The sequence below is a fragment of the Anabrus simplex genome, chromosome 5 (genome assembly GCF_040414725.1).
Source record: "Anabrus simplex isolate iqAnaSimp1 chromosome 5, ASM4041472v1, whole genome shotgun sequence".
Classification (NCBI taxonomy): domain Eukaryota; kingdom Metazoa; phylum Arthropoda; class Insecta; order Orthoptera; family Tettigoniidae; genus Anabrus; species Anabrus simplex.
Window position 1 is genome coordinate 453,515,433 of NC_090269.1, and position 16,784 is coordinate 453,532,216.

Below are 16,784 nucleotides of genomic sequence, written 5' to 3' on the forward strand. Positions count from 1 at the left end.
TAGCTTGAATGTTGGGAATGGATATGTGGTGAAGAATCTGTAATGAGAGGAGAGTAGGAAACGTTGTTTGTACATTTACTTACCCTCTCGATTTTTGTGGTGCGAACTAGTTGCCTTTACAGCGTCAGAACGTGTGACACTTGCATTTCTTGTATTGTATCTGTGAGGAATTTTGGAAGGGGGTGTGGTGCGAGAGAGGAGATGGGCGGAGCGTTAAGCTTATGTGCTGTTGGCTGTGGCTGGTTAGCAGGGGTGGATACAGAGGGAGTTGCCTTTAATGGAATAGTGAGAGCTTTTGTGTTATTTTAAGATTTTTAAGAATTTTATTTTGATTTAAATTTAGTGATTGTTACAAGTTGGACAAAATCTGCTACAAGGAATATTTTATTTCAGCTAAGTCGTTCAGATTAAGGTTCATGTTATAGCATTGATCTAAATAAATATACATGCTTTTTAGTACATTCATTAATTTCCCTCTACTCACTCTTTTGGTAATTGTAAGGTCCTGTTCGATAGTTGTAAAATAGTGGATTGTATCCTCATGTAAGAAATCATGGATGAGAAATTGTATGTTTGTCTATTTATTTATTTATTTATCAGTCGAGTAATATCAAGGGGTCTAACATGTAGGTCATCGGGCCTTAAGTGAGTTATCATGTGCCTTTTAAAATTGGACTTCTGGGAAAACGTACTACCACATTCCCTACAACAATGCGGCCGAACGCCAGTATGAGTTAGCAGGTGTCTATTAAGGCTAGACCTGTTAGAGAATGACTTAGCACATAAATGACAGCAGAGTGTTCCCTTAGCAGAATGATTTAACAGATGAGTCTTAAGTTCAATTTTATTCGAGAAGACCTTCCTACATACGTTACAGGCGTGTTGTGCAACGTCAGTATGAAACCGTAGATGCCGTCTGAGACTATACGTCGTATGGAAGGCTTTAGTACATATATTACACGAATGTAGCCTTTCAGCAGAATGAATGGATTTGTGCTTAAGAAGATGGTCCTCGAAGAAAAATCTTTTACCACAAACATTACAGCGGTGCTTACGTATTCCAGTGTGAACAAGCATATGCGACTCCATACCAGACTTGCGAGAAAAGGATTCTCCACAAATATCACATTCAAATGGCCGTAGTCCTGGGTGTATTAGCACATGTTTCCTAAGACTAGATTTATCAGCAAAGGCTTTACCACATATATTACAACAGTGCTGCCGAATTCCAGTATGAAAAAGCATATGTCTGGTAAGACTATAGTTGGCAGAAAAGGTCCTACCACAAATATTGCAGCAGTGTGGCCTTACATGAGACTTATTTGATGTGCGTTTTCTAGCATTTACCTTGCAGGAACATATTTTACCACATTCATCACAAGAATGTAACTGCTGTTCAGACTGTTCTACTTTAGACTCCTGCTTTTCATGGTCAGACAGTTCCTGAGTATCAGGTGAGAAGTTGCATATCAGCTCACTTCCATTATCACATGTATCCAACTGACATCCCGTAACATTCTCCTCACTGAAATATACCAAATTTGTTACCTTATATGAGAAATAAAACAAGAACCAATACAGATTCCAGAAGAAAAGTGAATATAAGTACTAAAATATTAGATTATCCATAGTAAGACAAGACATGCGTTATAATGAACTTCTTGGGGAAATGTACTGCCATATACTGTACAGTGAGTAAGAGGTGTGGCTGAAGACAGAATCTAGAAAACAACGTAACATTGGGCACATGACTGCTCCACTGAATTGACAAATGCCCTTGAATAAGATTTAGAGTGGCAAAAACCTAGCAACATTAGCCTTCACCTCTAGCAAAACATCAATGCAAAGTGACTACCTTAGGGAATATTCAATCTCCCGTCAATGATGGTGGTGTAATTGGGACCTCAAATTGCTGGGAGCCTGAACTCATAGCATGGAAAGTCATGAGTTCTCCTAAATCATCAACACGAAACATAAATATATCACAAACATCTGGACAATTTTTTAACTATATTTTAAGGCTGATAAGGCCAATCATCTTACTGTTGTCATGCATGAACATAAAATTCCATTTATTGAAGTTCAAGAAACGAGATTTACTGATGATATGACTTCTGAGTCATAATGATTAAATGGAAACCAGCACCTAAGGACAAATAAGGTTAAAGTATCTTTCCAACAGCCAAACATGGAATTTGACAAATTTCATCACCTCATTCATATCTCCCAGAAAATGTCTCTTAGTACCATACTTCAGATGCTGAAACAAAGAATACTCCCTTGTGAATGAATTTACACCTCCCAGCAATGACAATCAGAAAAACCCTCAGAAAACCCAAAAGCCTGAGGACATAAACAGCATGACTCCCCATCACCATGCCCAAGTGGAGAGAGAACGAAGGACCTTCCACAATACATAACTGTCCAACAATAACAGTAGGCATTTAAAAGGACTGTAATGGTCATAGAAGATATATTCATGACCACAGTGCTTCCTACAAAGCTGAGACACCATACCACCTGGGAGTCTCTGATCCTCAATTCTGGTTTATTTCAGATAGACTACATTGCAAACAGTGTGAAACAAAACAGGAAGCAACATGAATGCGAGAATCCATAAAGCCTGGAAATCAGAATCTAACCATTTTCCTTCTTGACCATGATGTGGTTTCTGGTCTTGTTGATTGCATATCTACCGAATTTCAGAGCGTCCACAATAATGCTATCTTCTCTGGGCACCTTCTAGTTCTTGAGGGGTTTGGTGGTGGTAATGACTTGATGCATGAGGGCTAATCAAAAAGTAAATTACACTAGCTCACCGAGAGGCTAAGGTCAATGGCACATCTACTAGATGTTCACTCAAATTTGGACGTGCGTGCAACGATCAGATTTATGCAGGCTAAGTGGCTCAATTGCATGTACATACATCTTGAAATCACTGCTGTATATGGCGAGTACGCAATTTCTCACCCAGGTATTGTAAAGTGGTGTAAGCAATTTGACGCTGGATGCATGGATCTCACAGATGAATATCGCAAAGGCAGGCCCATATGGTACTGTACTGCCCTATATTATCCTGTACTGTTACAAAAGATGACCATAGGGATGGGTTCAATAGAGACAATTGGCACTTAACACTGCAGGAAATTGCCAGCATGCTGAATATTTCATATGGCTGTGTGTTCTCTGTTGCTCACCTGCATCTTGGATGTCATAAATTGTGTCAAAGATTGGTCCCATATCTACTCACTGATGTTCACAAGGGATGTTTTCAATTGTCACTGGCATTTTTGCAATGGTATTCTGTGGAGGGTATCTTTGACACAGTTTATGACATCCAAGATGCAGGTGAACAACAGAGAACACACAGCCATATGAAATATTCAGCATGATGGAAATTTCCTGCAGTGTTACGTGCTGATTGTCTCTATTGAACCCATCCACACGGTCATCTTTTGTAACAGTTCAGGATAATATGGGCCAGTACAGTAAAATATGGGCCTGCCTTCGCGATATTCATCTGTGAGATCCATGCATCCAGCGTCAAACTGCTTACACCACTTTACAATACCTGGGTGAGAAATTGCATACTTGCCATATACAGCAGTGATTTCATGATGTATGTGCAAGCAATTAAGCCATCTAGCCTGTATAAATCTGACTGTTGCGCGCACGTCCAAATTGGAGAGAACATCTAGTAGACGCGCCATTGACCTTAGCCTCTCGGTGAGCTAGTGTAATTTACTTTTAGATTTGCCCTCGTGCATCAAGTCATTACCACCACCAAACCCCTCAAGAACTAGAAGGTGCCCAGAGAAGATGGCATAATTGTGGACACTCCGAAAGTGGGTGGATATGCAATCAACAAGACCAGAAACCACATCGTGGTCGAATGCTGGGAAACCGGCAGGATACCTGATGACTAGAAAACATCAGTTATATACTCATTACTTAGGAAAGGTGACCAACGAGATGTTAGTAATGACTGGGATATATCACTGCTGCCAGAAGGCTATAAGGAAATCTCCGGGATTCAAAAAGACAAAGTAGAGAGCCAGTAAGACCAGACGACTGGTGAACATCAGAGAGGATTTTAGCAAACACAATCTTTTATCAAGCAGATACACAAGCCTTCGCACAATTCTACAACTAAAATGAAGGAGGAGCCTAGCAATGTTATGGAATTCATTCACTATAACAAGCCCTATGACTTGATCGACTGTGAGTCGCACCAGCAATAGGCTAACATGAATTGTTGCATTTTTCAATGCATTAATACTCTTAAAACACACCAGACATTGCTGTTTAATCATTCCCAACAAGAAAAAAAAAGGAATGACGAACACTATGGATTGAAGCAGTCACAGGTTGAAAGTCAGCACATAGTTCATATATATATTATACTATGCTAAATAGGTGTTTAATATAGACTATTTATTATAAGTAACTTTAAACCAGAAAGAGGTAATTTAGGAATGAGAATTCAGTATTCTGTGCAATATTTAATGGAAAAATTATTCATCTTATTGGTGTGCATCAAGTATATTTTGAGTTGGAGAGGATCCTATTATTACCCTACAATTTAAGGGTTTCAGAATGAGAACCTTAAAATGGCTTACTTTAAATATGTATCAGGATGAAACCCTTTGTTTGTCTGGCAAACAACACCTGCTTTAAGAAATTATAGTGTTCATTTGATTAGCCGCTAAAGGTTAGGACACACTTAGAATCCAACACATTCCCAAAATTATTCCACTGGATCATAAGACAAAGTCTGCTTTCCCTAACTAACTTCAGAGAGAATGAAGAAGTGAAGTTCCAAGATGAATCTTCAGCTGGTGATGGTTGAGGATGAAGTCACTATACAGGCAAATGAAAGTGAACACAATGCAAATATACAAGCTTCTATCCTATTACATGCCGAACTGATATCACGTATGAAATGTCAGGACAACAGCTGCATGCCTAAGTACTCCCGCATGGTGGAGAAATGTGTGCAGTTGTACTTACATGCAGGAACCAGACATCTCTTCTTATGTGTAGAGCAATGTTATATAGAACATCCACAACATTTGAATTAGGAACTTCAAATACTGTTGCCCTGTCAAACGTACTGGGAAAACAAAAGGACCAATGATTTTGTCCCCGATGATTCATCCATACATTCAATGAGAAACTACCGTGAAAGTGACTGCGAACAACATTACAGGGGTTTTCTTCACTGAAAATATGGGTGTTGTAGATATTTAGTATTCCATTACAACTGAAACATGATTTAACAGCAGGTAAAATTCTTGTGAGAAAATCTGGTTGTTGCTTCTCAAGAACCAATGACAAAATCATAGCCTACAGAGAAGACCTGCAGCTCGGAGGTGTTGAACATGGTGCTCCCTCGGTGAGACACACCCTCTTCAGGGTCAATGCCATTCCTCCAGGGATCATCATCGATCAAGTCCAGAACGGCTTTCTCAGGTGACAACATAATATGTTGATGTGAATGGCCCCTCCCTCGAAATAAGTATGTAATACTCCAGTGTCTGAAAGTGTTTGAAGGATCGTAACAAAAGTCTTTTTTCGTGAATGACTTTAATTTGGAAATCATTCTCAGGAAAGCCGTAGTGCCCTTCCTCTTTCTCATCTTGCTTCACTATAAATATGTCGTACACCTCATGGTTTCAGATGCCTGCTATTTTAAAGTTTCACCGTGTTTGTATCCAAGCTGAAGTAGTCTGATGGCTACAGTGCACTGCCTAGGGCAGGCATTAGTGAATGTTAGGGGAGAAGATGGTGACAAAACATTCTCACTCCACTTACTCTGGATGTAACTACCTTATCCTGCATCTAGGTATGTACAAAAGTAATTCTTATATGTCATTATACCAAACACATTTGTAATAATTATACATTGGTAACTGTCATCACATCGGAAGTCGATATCACACTCCCCTCAAATACTGTTGGCCTGCCAAATGTATCAGTAACTGTGCTTTTCAGTAAAATGGAAACTGTTTATTAAGGGATCTAAGTAGGAGACTTGTAAACAAGGCCCCGCAAGAGCTGGTGCCTGGACAGAACATAATACAGCTCAGCTTTGTTGTAGGTCAATCCTTGAGGCAAATGCTTCCCCTTCACAGCTGAACAGAAGATAAATTTCCTGGCTATGCAGACAGTTAAGGGATGAAATGAGAGAAAAAGGACTTCATCGCTGTACAGAGGAATAAACGGAGGGAGAAAACTCTATGATATGGCTCGATGGCACCCCCTTAAGCAAGTTCTTGATTTACAAGAGGTGTACAAAATGGCTACTCCTATCCCCATCCAGTGGATTCAATTTAAAGAGAATGACAACATCCCATTAGTTATTTTTCTGCCTGTATGTTTCAAGTGGAATTGTTATCCCAAAAGCAATGCCTCTGTTGGCTCTGTATGAAGAAAGAAGAGCTAATAGTTATTCCCTTTGTTGGTCTGCTAGACCGTGCCAACAATCAGACTCTGAACTGCTTCTAAACTGAATGCACTGAACCTTTCTGCAGGTAACATAGCACTGACCTCAGCATTAATTTGCCTAGAACATACCACAGCCTTGGAGAGGAGGGTGATATGGGGAAATAACCTCTGTAATAATGAGTATGGAAGCAACTGGCTTCTCAAAATCATTCACCAAACTTTTGCATTTTAATTTCTCCTACACTAATTCAGACAAGTGTGAAAGTTCTGAAGATGTTTTCTTAGAATACCACATTCTGCCACCTGTTTAACAGACTTACTGCATTTCAATTATAACCTGTACATGTAATTAGCCTACAATTTGACTTGCATTAATCAGTTACGAATGGAATTTAGTAATGTTTTATGTTACTCGTGAAGGAATTGAAACAATAATTTTTCTGGAGATTTTGTTGTGATGAGCTATAGCAGAAAAGAGAGCGTACCTACAATAAAATATATAAATTCTTCTTTATGTAACAATATTTCTGATTTCCCTTTTAGAGTAAATTCATTAGTTCTAGTTTGCAGAAGTTTGAAAATTTAGAATGTAAACTCTACAGCTCCAAAAAAATCCCCTGTTCGCAGGAAGCTCCATGTACTTCAAAGGGCAAGGAGAGATTTTAATATCACAAGTAACCAAGAACTGTGAGTGTGAGGATCATTACAGTAGTTCTCAATATATGACATGGGCCAATGACCTAGCTGTTAGGCTCCTTTAAACAAACAAACATCATCAATATATGATATTACATAAACATAGATAATGTTATGTTTTTCAGAGAGGAAAGTGTTGACGAAAATAAAATAGTACTATCAGAATTATCCGTTCGTCACAGGAGGTAATGGCACTCATAAGAAAAACCTCATAACCCGCTATGAGATCACAAGCTGGATTGAGCAAGTGGCTAGCCATGCTCTGACATTGGCCTAGAATATGGCTTGAACCTAGGATACAGAGTTTACTACAATGCTTGCCAGTGTTGTATGTTAAATAAGAAAGCAAGCAGGAAAGACTTTTTTTTTTTTTGCTAGTTGTTTTACGTCGCACCGAGACAGATAGGTCTTACTGCGACGATGGGACAGGAAAGGGCTAGGAGTGGGAAGGAAGCGGCCGTGGCCTTAATTAAGGTACAGCCCCAGCATTTGCCTGGTGTGAAAATGGGAAACCACGGAAAACCATTTTCAGGGCTGCCGACAGTGGGGTTCGAACCTACTATCTCCCGAATACTTGATACTGGCCGCACTTAAGCGACTGCAGCTATCGAGCTCGGTAGCAGGAAAGACAACTTCCACCCTGTTAGCCAACACATAATGAGAAACCATTACCACACCCATGAATATTTAAATAATGGAAACCAACATTTTGGCAAAATCAAACATTAGAATACTTCGCTTCCACCTAACACACGTAGACAAGAGACAGAGTTGCCAAGATTTCTATCCCAAAATATACTATCTACCTACATCAACACTGAGGAAGTCGAGGCCAAAGAACTTATCATTACTAAGTGGCACAAAATAATTACTATATAGCAGCCCCACCTGTTGCTCTGAATCATTCTGTCAGTTTTTACTCCTTTATTTTTATCCCTGAGCAGATGAATTTCTGGAAAAGGTTTCTTACCTCTTACTTACGAGAGGTTTAAGAGTTGTTGAGGTATTGTGATATATATTGTGAGTAGTATTCTGAATTTCAATTTGGAATGTGATCACCAGGAAGTGGAAAAATCAGCTCTTCCTTTCGTACCAAATGTGAGAACAAAGACTGTGAAAGAGCTGGAGGAACCCATTAAATATCAGAGGCAATAGGTATTTACCATTCAGAAAACCTATTGAATGTCACCAAACAGGAAGGAGCTGTGTTTTTAATCAGGTGATAGAAGTGCATAAGAATACAAAAAATGCAGAAGAAAGAATGTAACACAACAGCCAGTGCTGGAGTTTCAGCCAGTAGATGCCAAGATTAAGGGTTGAAACCCCTGAAAGAGATAGTCAGATTTTCAATTGTCAGAATACATTTCAAGCTGGAAAGCAATCTGAGTACATCAGAACTTGGTCAACTAATTACCATTAATCAGAGACATTGAAATATAAGAGAGGCTTTTGAAGTTATCCTTCCATCCAACACAAACTAAAAATTTTCTGAATTCCACAACACAATGACAAATATCTGCAATGCCACCATATGAGCCACTGTATTCTATGGCTATAAAATATGACTAGCAATGAAATATGACTCTAAAAACAAGGATATCACAGAAAGGAAATATTGGGAAAGTAATGCAACCAATGGTGGAAAATGAGTTTTGATGGAAGAATATGCAGATGAGATGTACAGAGACATGAAAGAAGAGTTAATCTTGTGTCTAACTGTAGGTATATGATAGACTGATGACGACGATGATGATGATGCTTGGTGTTTTAAGGGGCCTAACATCGAAGGTCATCGGTCCCAGATGATGCTCTGGACACATCAAGTTGCAAGAATGGCCAACAACACGGTCATGGTCTACAAGACGCCAAGAACACCTAAAACAATATGGAGAAAATAAATGGGATAATATTAATAATTATTGTACTGGCTCAGCTACAGAGTGGTGACCTGCTATCCAAAATCAACATACTGATCACACTGATGACTAGCAGAGAAAATATTCTGTTGAATGGATACTACATCTGAAATATCTTAATTTTGCAGGGTGACAATTCGTGCACCACTAGATTTTTCTAACATGCCTGAATCAAACCTGAAACTGTGGTGTTGGAATACAGAGGCCAACACTGTGCAATATATCCACAGATGGAGCTACTGAACAGGTAAACAACAAATTCTGAATTGTGAAAGGTTAAGGGTGCAGAATCTGTACTTACTTGTGTTCTTTTTTGAAACTAGGGGCCAGCTGACCAACTGTGTGTTCATCCTTAACATCTATAAAAGTCTGTAAGAAATACGAAAAGTAAATTAAGAACATAAATAACAACTAGAATGAAAATATATAAGTAAACATGACATTAAATATTAAGTTCCTAGCAGAATAACATAATTTATCTTCATCTCCTGCAAATGACACAAATATTTATGCTCATATAGAGCATGGCAGTGGCCTCATCATTTGGATTGCCAAAACTTTCCAAATGCTGACAGCCAGTGCACCATTGAGACACCACAGCAAGTCTCTTATATTGGAGAATACGGTGATGATATGCTAGGGAAAGCATGTATCTCCACTTGTAGAAATGCCTGCCTTGAATTGTGGAGCAATTATATACCATAAAACCTTCTAAAATAACACTAAAATATAGACATATTGGTAACAGAACTCAACAAGGTTTTGGAAACCGGGAAGGGGTGGACTTTATTACACATTATGTTTCTATCACATCAGGAAGGTAAGATACCATTGTTTATGTTCACTGTGTACAGTAATGAAGGCTGTACCACTTCACAATGGCTATGAAGTCCCATCAGCTCAGGCAATTTACTGTTATTAAATAATGTACACCATAACAGGTGAAAGCCCAAAAATACATTAAAAATATGTTCTTAAACCATCATCAAACAAGGTTTCACAACATATTCATTACATGTTATTAGATATCACTCCCTCCCTTGGAATACATTCTGTACTAGATATTTCATGTATACCTACAAATAATAAATGTGCATATTTACACACAGATTTCTGTATATTAACTGACTTAAATAGAGGTGCACCAGTTCCTATATGCTGTAAATGCTGTTTACCATCAGGCAGCCTTTAGTCTTTGAAAGCATTTCAATGACTTATCTCTTAACACTAGAACCGTCAGAGTGGTCAAAATGACCGCTACATATTTTCAAAGTCTTATTTTGACCACATTTTCTGTCGTATTGCAAAGAGCTTCAGTGACTTTTCCTGATTACCGGTCAGAATCAACCGTATTAAATTTAATAAATTTTGTGACATTGGTTAGGACGTAGGTAAAGAATATACCTAGAACCGCTGGAGCGGTCATTTTGACCGCTGTATTGATTACCATAATAAAATGTGTTAGAACGTGCGCTTAGTCCTCTGGTCGAGATAACATTTGTTTATAATTGTTCTCCCTGCGATAATGTAAGCACAACTCTACGGCCATTATTCATTCTTTCTTTATTCATGTTTCTGAAGGCGGCAATGGGTCACTCTCCTCTGAGAGTAGCAAATATTCTTCCGCTGTCACAATTCCCTAATGATATACATTGTTTTGATGTCAACATTGCAACTTTGGTACTGAAATTCAGCATTTAGACTGCAATTATGTCTGGTATAGGCCAAGAACTGAAAGTTTTCAATTGTTCTATTCCAACAGTAGCAAATGTGATATGAAATGCTGGAAATAAGAGGGGTCAAATCAACACAATCCGCCCAGGACCAAGTAAGACGTTACCAGGTACAGATGGCATCAGGGAGTGGACTCTACGCGGGTGCTTCAAACGTCCGTGCAAAAATAAGTACTTACGTGTTTGGGGTAATCCTTTTTTATTTTCTGACATAGTCTCCTTTTAGGCTTACACACTTCATCCAACGATGTTCTAGTTTGTTGATCAATTCCGAATAATAGGATTTATCCAAGTCTGCAAAATATCCATTAGTGCTTGCAATCACCTCCTTGTCTGAATAAAATCTTTGTCCCGCCAGCCATTTCTTCAAATTGGGGAACAAATAGTAGTCCGAGGAAGCCAAGTCGGGAGAATAGGGGGCATGTGAAATGAGTTGGGATCCTATTTCCATTAATTTTGTGACCACAACTGCTGAGGTGTGTGTTGGTACATTGTCGTGGTGGAAAAGGACTTTCTTGTGGGCCAATCGTGGGCATTTTTCTTGCAGCTCGGTTTTTCAAACATCCAATAACATTGAATAATATTCACCTGTAATAGTTTTACCCTTTCCCAGATAGTGGATGAGGATTATCCCTTGCGAATCCCAAAAGACAGTCACCATAACCTTTCTGGCCGAAGGAACGGTCTTCGCCTTTTTTTGGTGCAGATTCCCCCTTGGTAACCCATTGTTTAGATTGTTGTTTGGTCTCAGCAGTATAGTAATATATTCATGTTTCATCCACAGTGACAAAACGATGCTTAAAGTCCTCCAGATTCTTCTGGAACAGCTGCAAACTAACCTTGCAACACTTCATACGATTCCGTTTTTGGTCAAGCGTGAGCAATCGCGGCACCCATCTTGCTGGTAGCTTTATCATGTCCAAATGTTTATGCAAAATATTATGTACCCATTCAGTCAAGATGGCCACAGCATTAGCAATCTCACGCACCTTAACTCTTCTGTCATCCATCACCATATCATGGATCTGATCAATGATTTCTGGATTCGTAACCTCCACAGGCCGTCCAGAACGTTCAGCACCACTCGTGCCCATATGGCCAGTCCGAAAATTTTGAAACCACTTGCAAACTGTTCTAATCAAAGGTGCAGAGTCATCATAATGTTTATTAAGCTTCTCCTTAGTCTCCTCAGGCATTTGCCTTTCATAAAGTAATGTTTCATCACCACACGAAATTCTTTTTCATTCATTTCTTGAAAATCACTTCACTCCCTTGATTCACACGAATGCCAAACACAAAGAAATAGATGTAACAACAACTTTTCAGTCTATTAAACACAAAGCAAATACAATGTAAATTATAACACTATAAACATACCTTTAAAATACATACTAACATACAGGTATGTTTATAATGCTATAATTTACATTGTATTTGCCGTGTGTTTGACAGACTGAAAAGCCTTTGTTACATTTAACTAAGACAACACTGAAAAACATGGCTTTATTCTTAACAAAACAAGGAAATAGACCAATATGGCTGAAACTTGGTGTGCGTTCATTCAAGAGATGCTACTAACTAAACATGACCTCGATACATGCCTGTGGTGCCATCTCTCGGACTTTGCACGGACTTTTCAAACCACATTCGTAGGAGAGTTTGTGAAGATTATACCTGGCAGGATTGCTTGTCACAGCATCTTGAAAGAAAATCCACGACCTACTCCAGATTGGCATGTTTCTGACAACAGTGTAGCTTGTGCATGGCGTCTTTTTACTGATGAATCTATATTGAAACACATCAAGCACTGTACGGAAACTGAAGCAAAACATGTTTTAGGAGATAAAATCTGGAGTGTAAGTTTAGAGAAACTGGAGGCATTCATTGTCTTAATGTATACTCATGGTGTTCTTGGAGCCAGTAGCACTGAACTTTGAGCTCTGGTCTAAAAAGTGGGGGCACCATCCTTCAGTGACACAATCGGGAGGAACTGTTTACGAGAAATCCAAAGATTTTTTGTTTTGGCATCAGAACTACAAGATTAGAACGTTTGAAGACTGATGAATTTGCGTTAGTATCAAAAGTATGGAACAAATGTATTGAAAATTGTCAATTGACTTATATTCCAGGTGAAAATCTGCCTGCTGATGAGCAGCTTTTTCCAAACAAAACAAGGTGGCCATTCTTGCTGTACATGCCTAACAAACCAGTTAAATCTGGAATTAAGTTTCGGCTTCTTGTGGACGTTAACTCAAAGCTTCCGTGCAATGGGTTTCCTTACCTAGGAAAAGAAGACCTCAGACCATGTGACGAGACTCTTCCCGAAAGTGTAGTAATGATGGGGAAGAAGATCAGTCACCGAATTACATCCTGAAGCTAGCTGAGGAGCTTCGTATGGGGTACCTGGGATCGAAACCTAAGTCTGTGGATACAGAACCCAAATTTAGGGAGCCTGTGGAAGGAAATGTACAGAAGAGACAATGCCAAATGAAGAAATGCAGGAATAAGACAAGTTTTACCTGCACAAAGTGCAAACAGCGTGTACATGGTTATTGCTCAAAACACATAACTAAGGTCATGGTATATAGTTCCTCCTTCTAAAGGCACAATTGCATCAGTGTGTGCAAATACACCGAAGGAAAAGAAAAACAAAAATATGTTGTGATACATGGATTTGACAAACATGTTTCAGGTCATAAATTGCACTAAATGAAATGTTACAGTAATTTTCTTCTCTGATAATGAGTAACAATTATTTTACCATTTAGACTAAAATAATTTGAAGTAAAAACAATGTTCGTTCAACAGATAAGTGTGTTTCATAGAAACGTTTTCGTGTTTGTAATAAATGAGGAAAGTAGTACATTTGAAATACTAATAAATAATTTGTTTCCTTCCCATGTTAGATCCCATGATTAATGTTTTATAAACTTAGTGACACATATTTGAAACGATGATAATGAGTTACCATAGGTAATGAGAATAAAAATAATAATTTCAATACAGCGGTCAAAATGATCGCATCGGCGTTTCTAGGTATAGAGTATGTTCCGGCGGTCCTACTGTTAATTCCAATGTTAAACGGTCTCATTCTTGTGTAGTTATGACATTTTTGTTTTCTTTAACCCTCGGATACTCGCGTGGGCTACAGGTGTTGTGGTACAGAGTATATTCATTACCAGGAATGTTGATACTCTCTATAGCTGCCTGTCAATGTTGCATTTAACTGGCGAGTGTGTTTCCGGCTTGTCTAGGTGAGCCATTTAGGCGCCAGACAGATTAGAAGTGTTCTGGGCTACAATTGTAGCCCGCGCGAGCATTGCTGTTTCAGTGCTGACAATGGCCGAGCAAAGGAAACGTCGCTGCACAGGCGGCCAAGTAGATGACTTTCAAATCAGTCAGTGGTTAGATGAAAGTAGTGATAGTAGTTAGTGGTGAGATAGTGAACAGGATATTCTTACACAAGAATTACACGAAACTGAATCTGAAGGAGGTACAAGCATTGAGGAAGATACCCCGCTCGAGTGTCCAACGACAAATGACGATGAAGGTTCTGGCAGCAATAATTCCGGATGGTTCACTGCCAAGGACAATTTCAAGTGGCTAAGGGATCATCCATGTACCGAGGGATCATCCACGTTCCACTGTGCGTAAAAGAGCCCGTAATATTATCATTCACTTTCCTGGCCCTAAGGGAATTGCTCGTACTCTGAAAACGGAACTTGAATGTTTAGAACGTTTTATAGGTAGCAATATAATACAAATGATAACCACAGTGACAAATATGTATATAGGTGAATTAAGAGACAGGTTTGAACGTGATCATGATGCAAAATTTACCGATACTGCAGAAATACATGCTTTGATATAGTGCTAAAATTCCCTAAAATGTTCACAGAAACTATAAGACAATTTTTTAACCTGATACTGTTTTCATATATTTAGCATGCAAATATGTTGTAATGGAGGTATATGGGTATATATATAAATAAATTTAAAAGCTGTAATTCTTTTATTTCTCTTTCCACGGTAGATTTCCCTTAGTGTGAGATGCAATCAAATTTTTCTTCAAGAGTTTTCATTTCCTCTTCTCAATAAAAGAAAAACCTACATATGGTCTTCAAATTTGGCTTAGAATATTTATATATACTACTATTTAAGATACTATTACCAAACAAACCAAAAAATAGCGGTACGAGTCATTCAGATTGAATTTTAGTTTGGGCTACGTATGTAGCCCGCGCGAGTAACGCTGCGTCTATTCCTAGCGCGAGCGTACGAGGGTTAATCTAACATGACGAGTGTGTGTATCATTTCTTCTTCTGTTATACTGATGTACCTCCTTCCTTAACGGGTAATTAAGCAGGTATTCTTATGCATTGGCAAGCATACATTGAGGGAAGAGTCAAAATTCCCAGTGACCCTACATTACTCAGTATGCCCCTCACTGATTTCTTTTACCGTATAATACATACAGAGCCCTCATGGAATTTCACCATATTATTGTTCCATACTGTAGATGTGAATAAAAGAAAGCATAGTAAGCAGATATAACACAAGGTTTGCTAACAGATTTCTTTCAGTTTCTACAAAAACACTTAATTAACAAATATGACCATTTTTGGTCGTATACTGGTCTGCATAGACTTAGAAAAACAAATAAAACAATGGGTCTGCCCTGTCATATTTAAAACATGAATAGACATTATTGATTAATCATACAGAACATGTTACGAGGAATTTTATCTTTCTCTTCATCAGCGATATAAAAGATCCTGCAAAACATCCCGAATTTCTAGGACCCGTTACAAAAATTACAATTAAAATTATTAAACACAGAGAACCTGCCAGCTAAGGGAAATGGCTGAAGAAGAGTAGTAGGCATGTTGAAGGTTGTATGGGCCTAGGAAAGGCAGATTCTTGATACAGGAAAATCAAGGAAACCTTTGGAGAAAGGAAATCTAGGTGTATGAATATTAAGAGCTCAGATGGAGAACCACTTTCTATTATACTACTTTTAGTATTGAAGCCTTTTGCTGTATCATCTCCACTTCCTTTTCAATGTTTATATAGAACAGGGAGGAATTTAAACAGGGTATCACAATTAAAAGAGAGGAAATCAAAACCCTGAGATTCACCAATTATATTGTTCTTTTATCTGAGACTACAGAAGATTTGGTATGGATAGAGGCTTGGAAGAGAAGTACAAGATGAAAATAAATAAATCCAAAACAAAACAATGGAGTGAAAGAGAATAGAAGCTTGTGTGATGTGGTGCTACAGAAGAATGTAAAAGGTGAGATGGGTAGATTGAATCACAATTGAAGAGATATGGAACCGAATTGGTGAGTGGAGACTGATTTGGGTAAATACGGCAAGAGAAGGGATAGAACAATAGGACGCATCCTAAGACCTCAGGACTTGTCCAGTAGGCTCTTGAAGGACGTGTAAGCAGTAAGAATGGTAGAGTTAGATCGAGGTATGAATATGACAAGCAGATTAGAGCAGATGCAGGATGTAGTAGTCCCACAAAAATGAAAAATTAACGCAGGACACAATGGCATGCAGAGCTGCTCCAAACCAGTCTATTGACTAAGACAACGATATCGCTAAAATATACTCTCCATAATGATATTTTCAGGATACAATTCCTTGAATGTGGCTGTGTCCATTTGTGAAATTAATGTGTCAAAGGACACTCTTAATAGTTTAAGAACTATAGCACCAATAAGATGTGGAGAAAATCAAAAGATCGTATACAAATACGTAGTAAGAACTCTTAATGTCAATAAAAACTTATAGTCCAGATGTACTGGGAGGTACACCTCAACTCCGCACATTTAAAAGAAGCGCCTTAAGGAAATCTATCTAACAAAATGTGAAACAACTAAGGCATGATGTTGGGACATTGACCAGAAGATGTCACCATTGAATTATTGAGCAATATGCCATTCAGAAGTTGCCTAAAATGTCTGTATTTATTTGTTTTGTT

At 38.5% G+C, this 16,784-nt stretch overlaps 1 protein-coding gene across 5 annotated transcripts in view; it reads right to left on the reverse strand.

Annotated features, from left to right (window-relative positions):
- Positions 1–338: 338 nt before the first annotated feature.
- The window catches only part of LOC136875116 (zinc finger protein OZF), a 198,389-nt gene continuing 181,943 nt past the window's right edge, over positions 339–16,784 (reverse strand). For all 5 annotated transcript variants that reach the window (XM_067148847.2, XM_067148854.2, XM_067148850.2 and 2 more), the window contains 2 exons: positions 9,361–9,428; positions 339–1,525 (listed from right to left, as the gene is read on the reverse strand). In XM_067148847.2, coding sequence (XP_067004948.2) covers positions 586–1,525; positions 9,361–9,428 — 1,008 coding nt within the window. In that variant the 3' untranslated portion in view covers positions 339–585. The remainder of the gene's footprint in view (positions 1,526–9,360; positions 9,429–16,784) is intronic.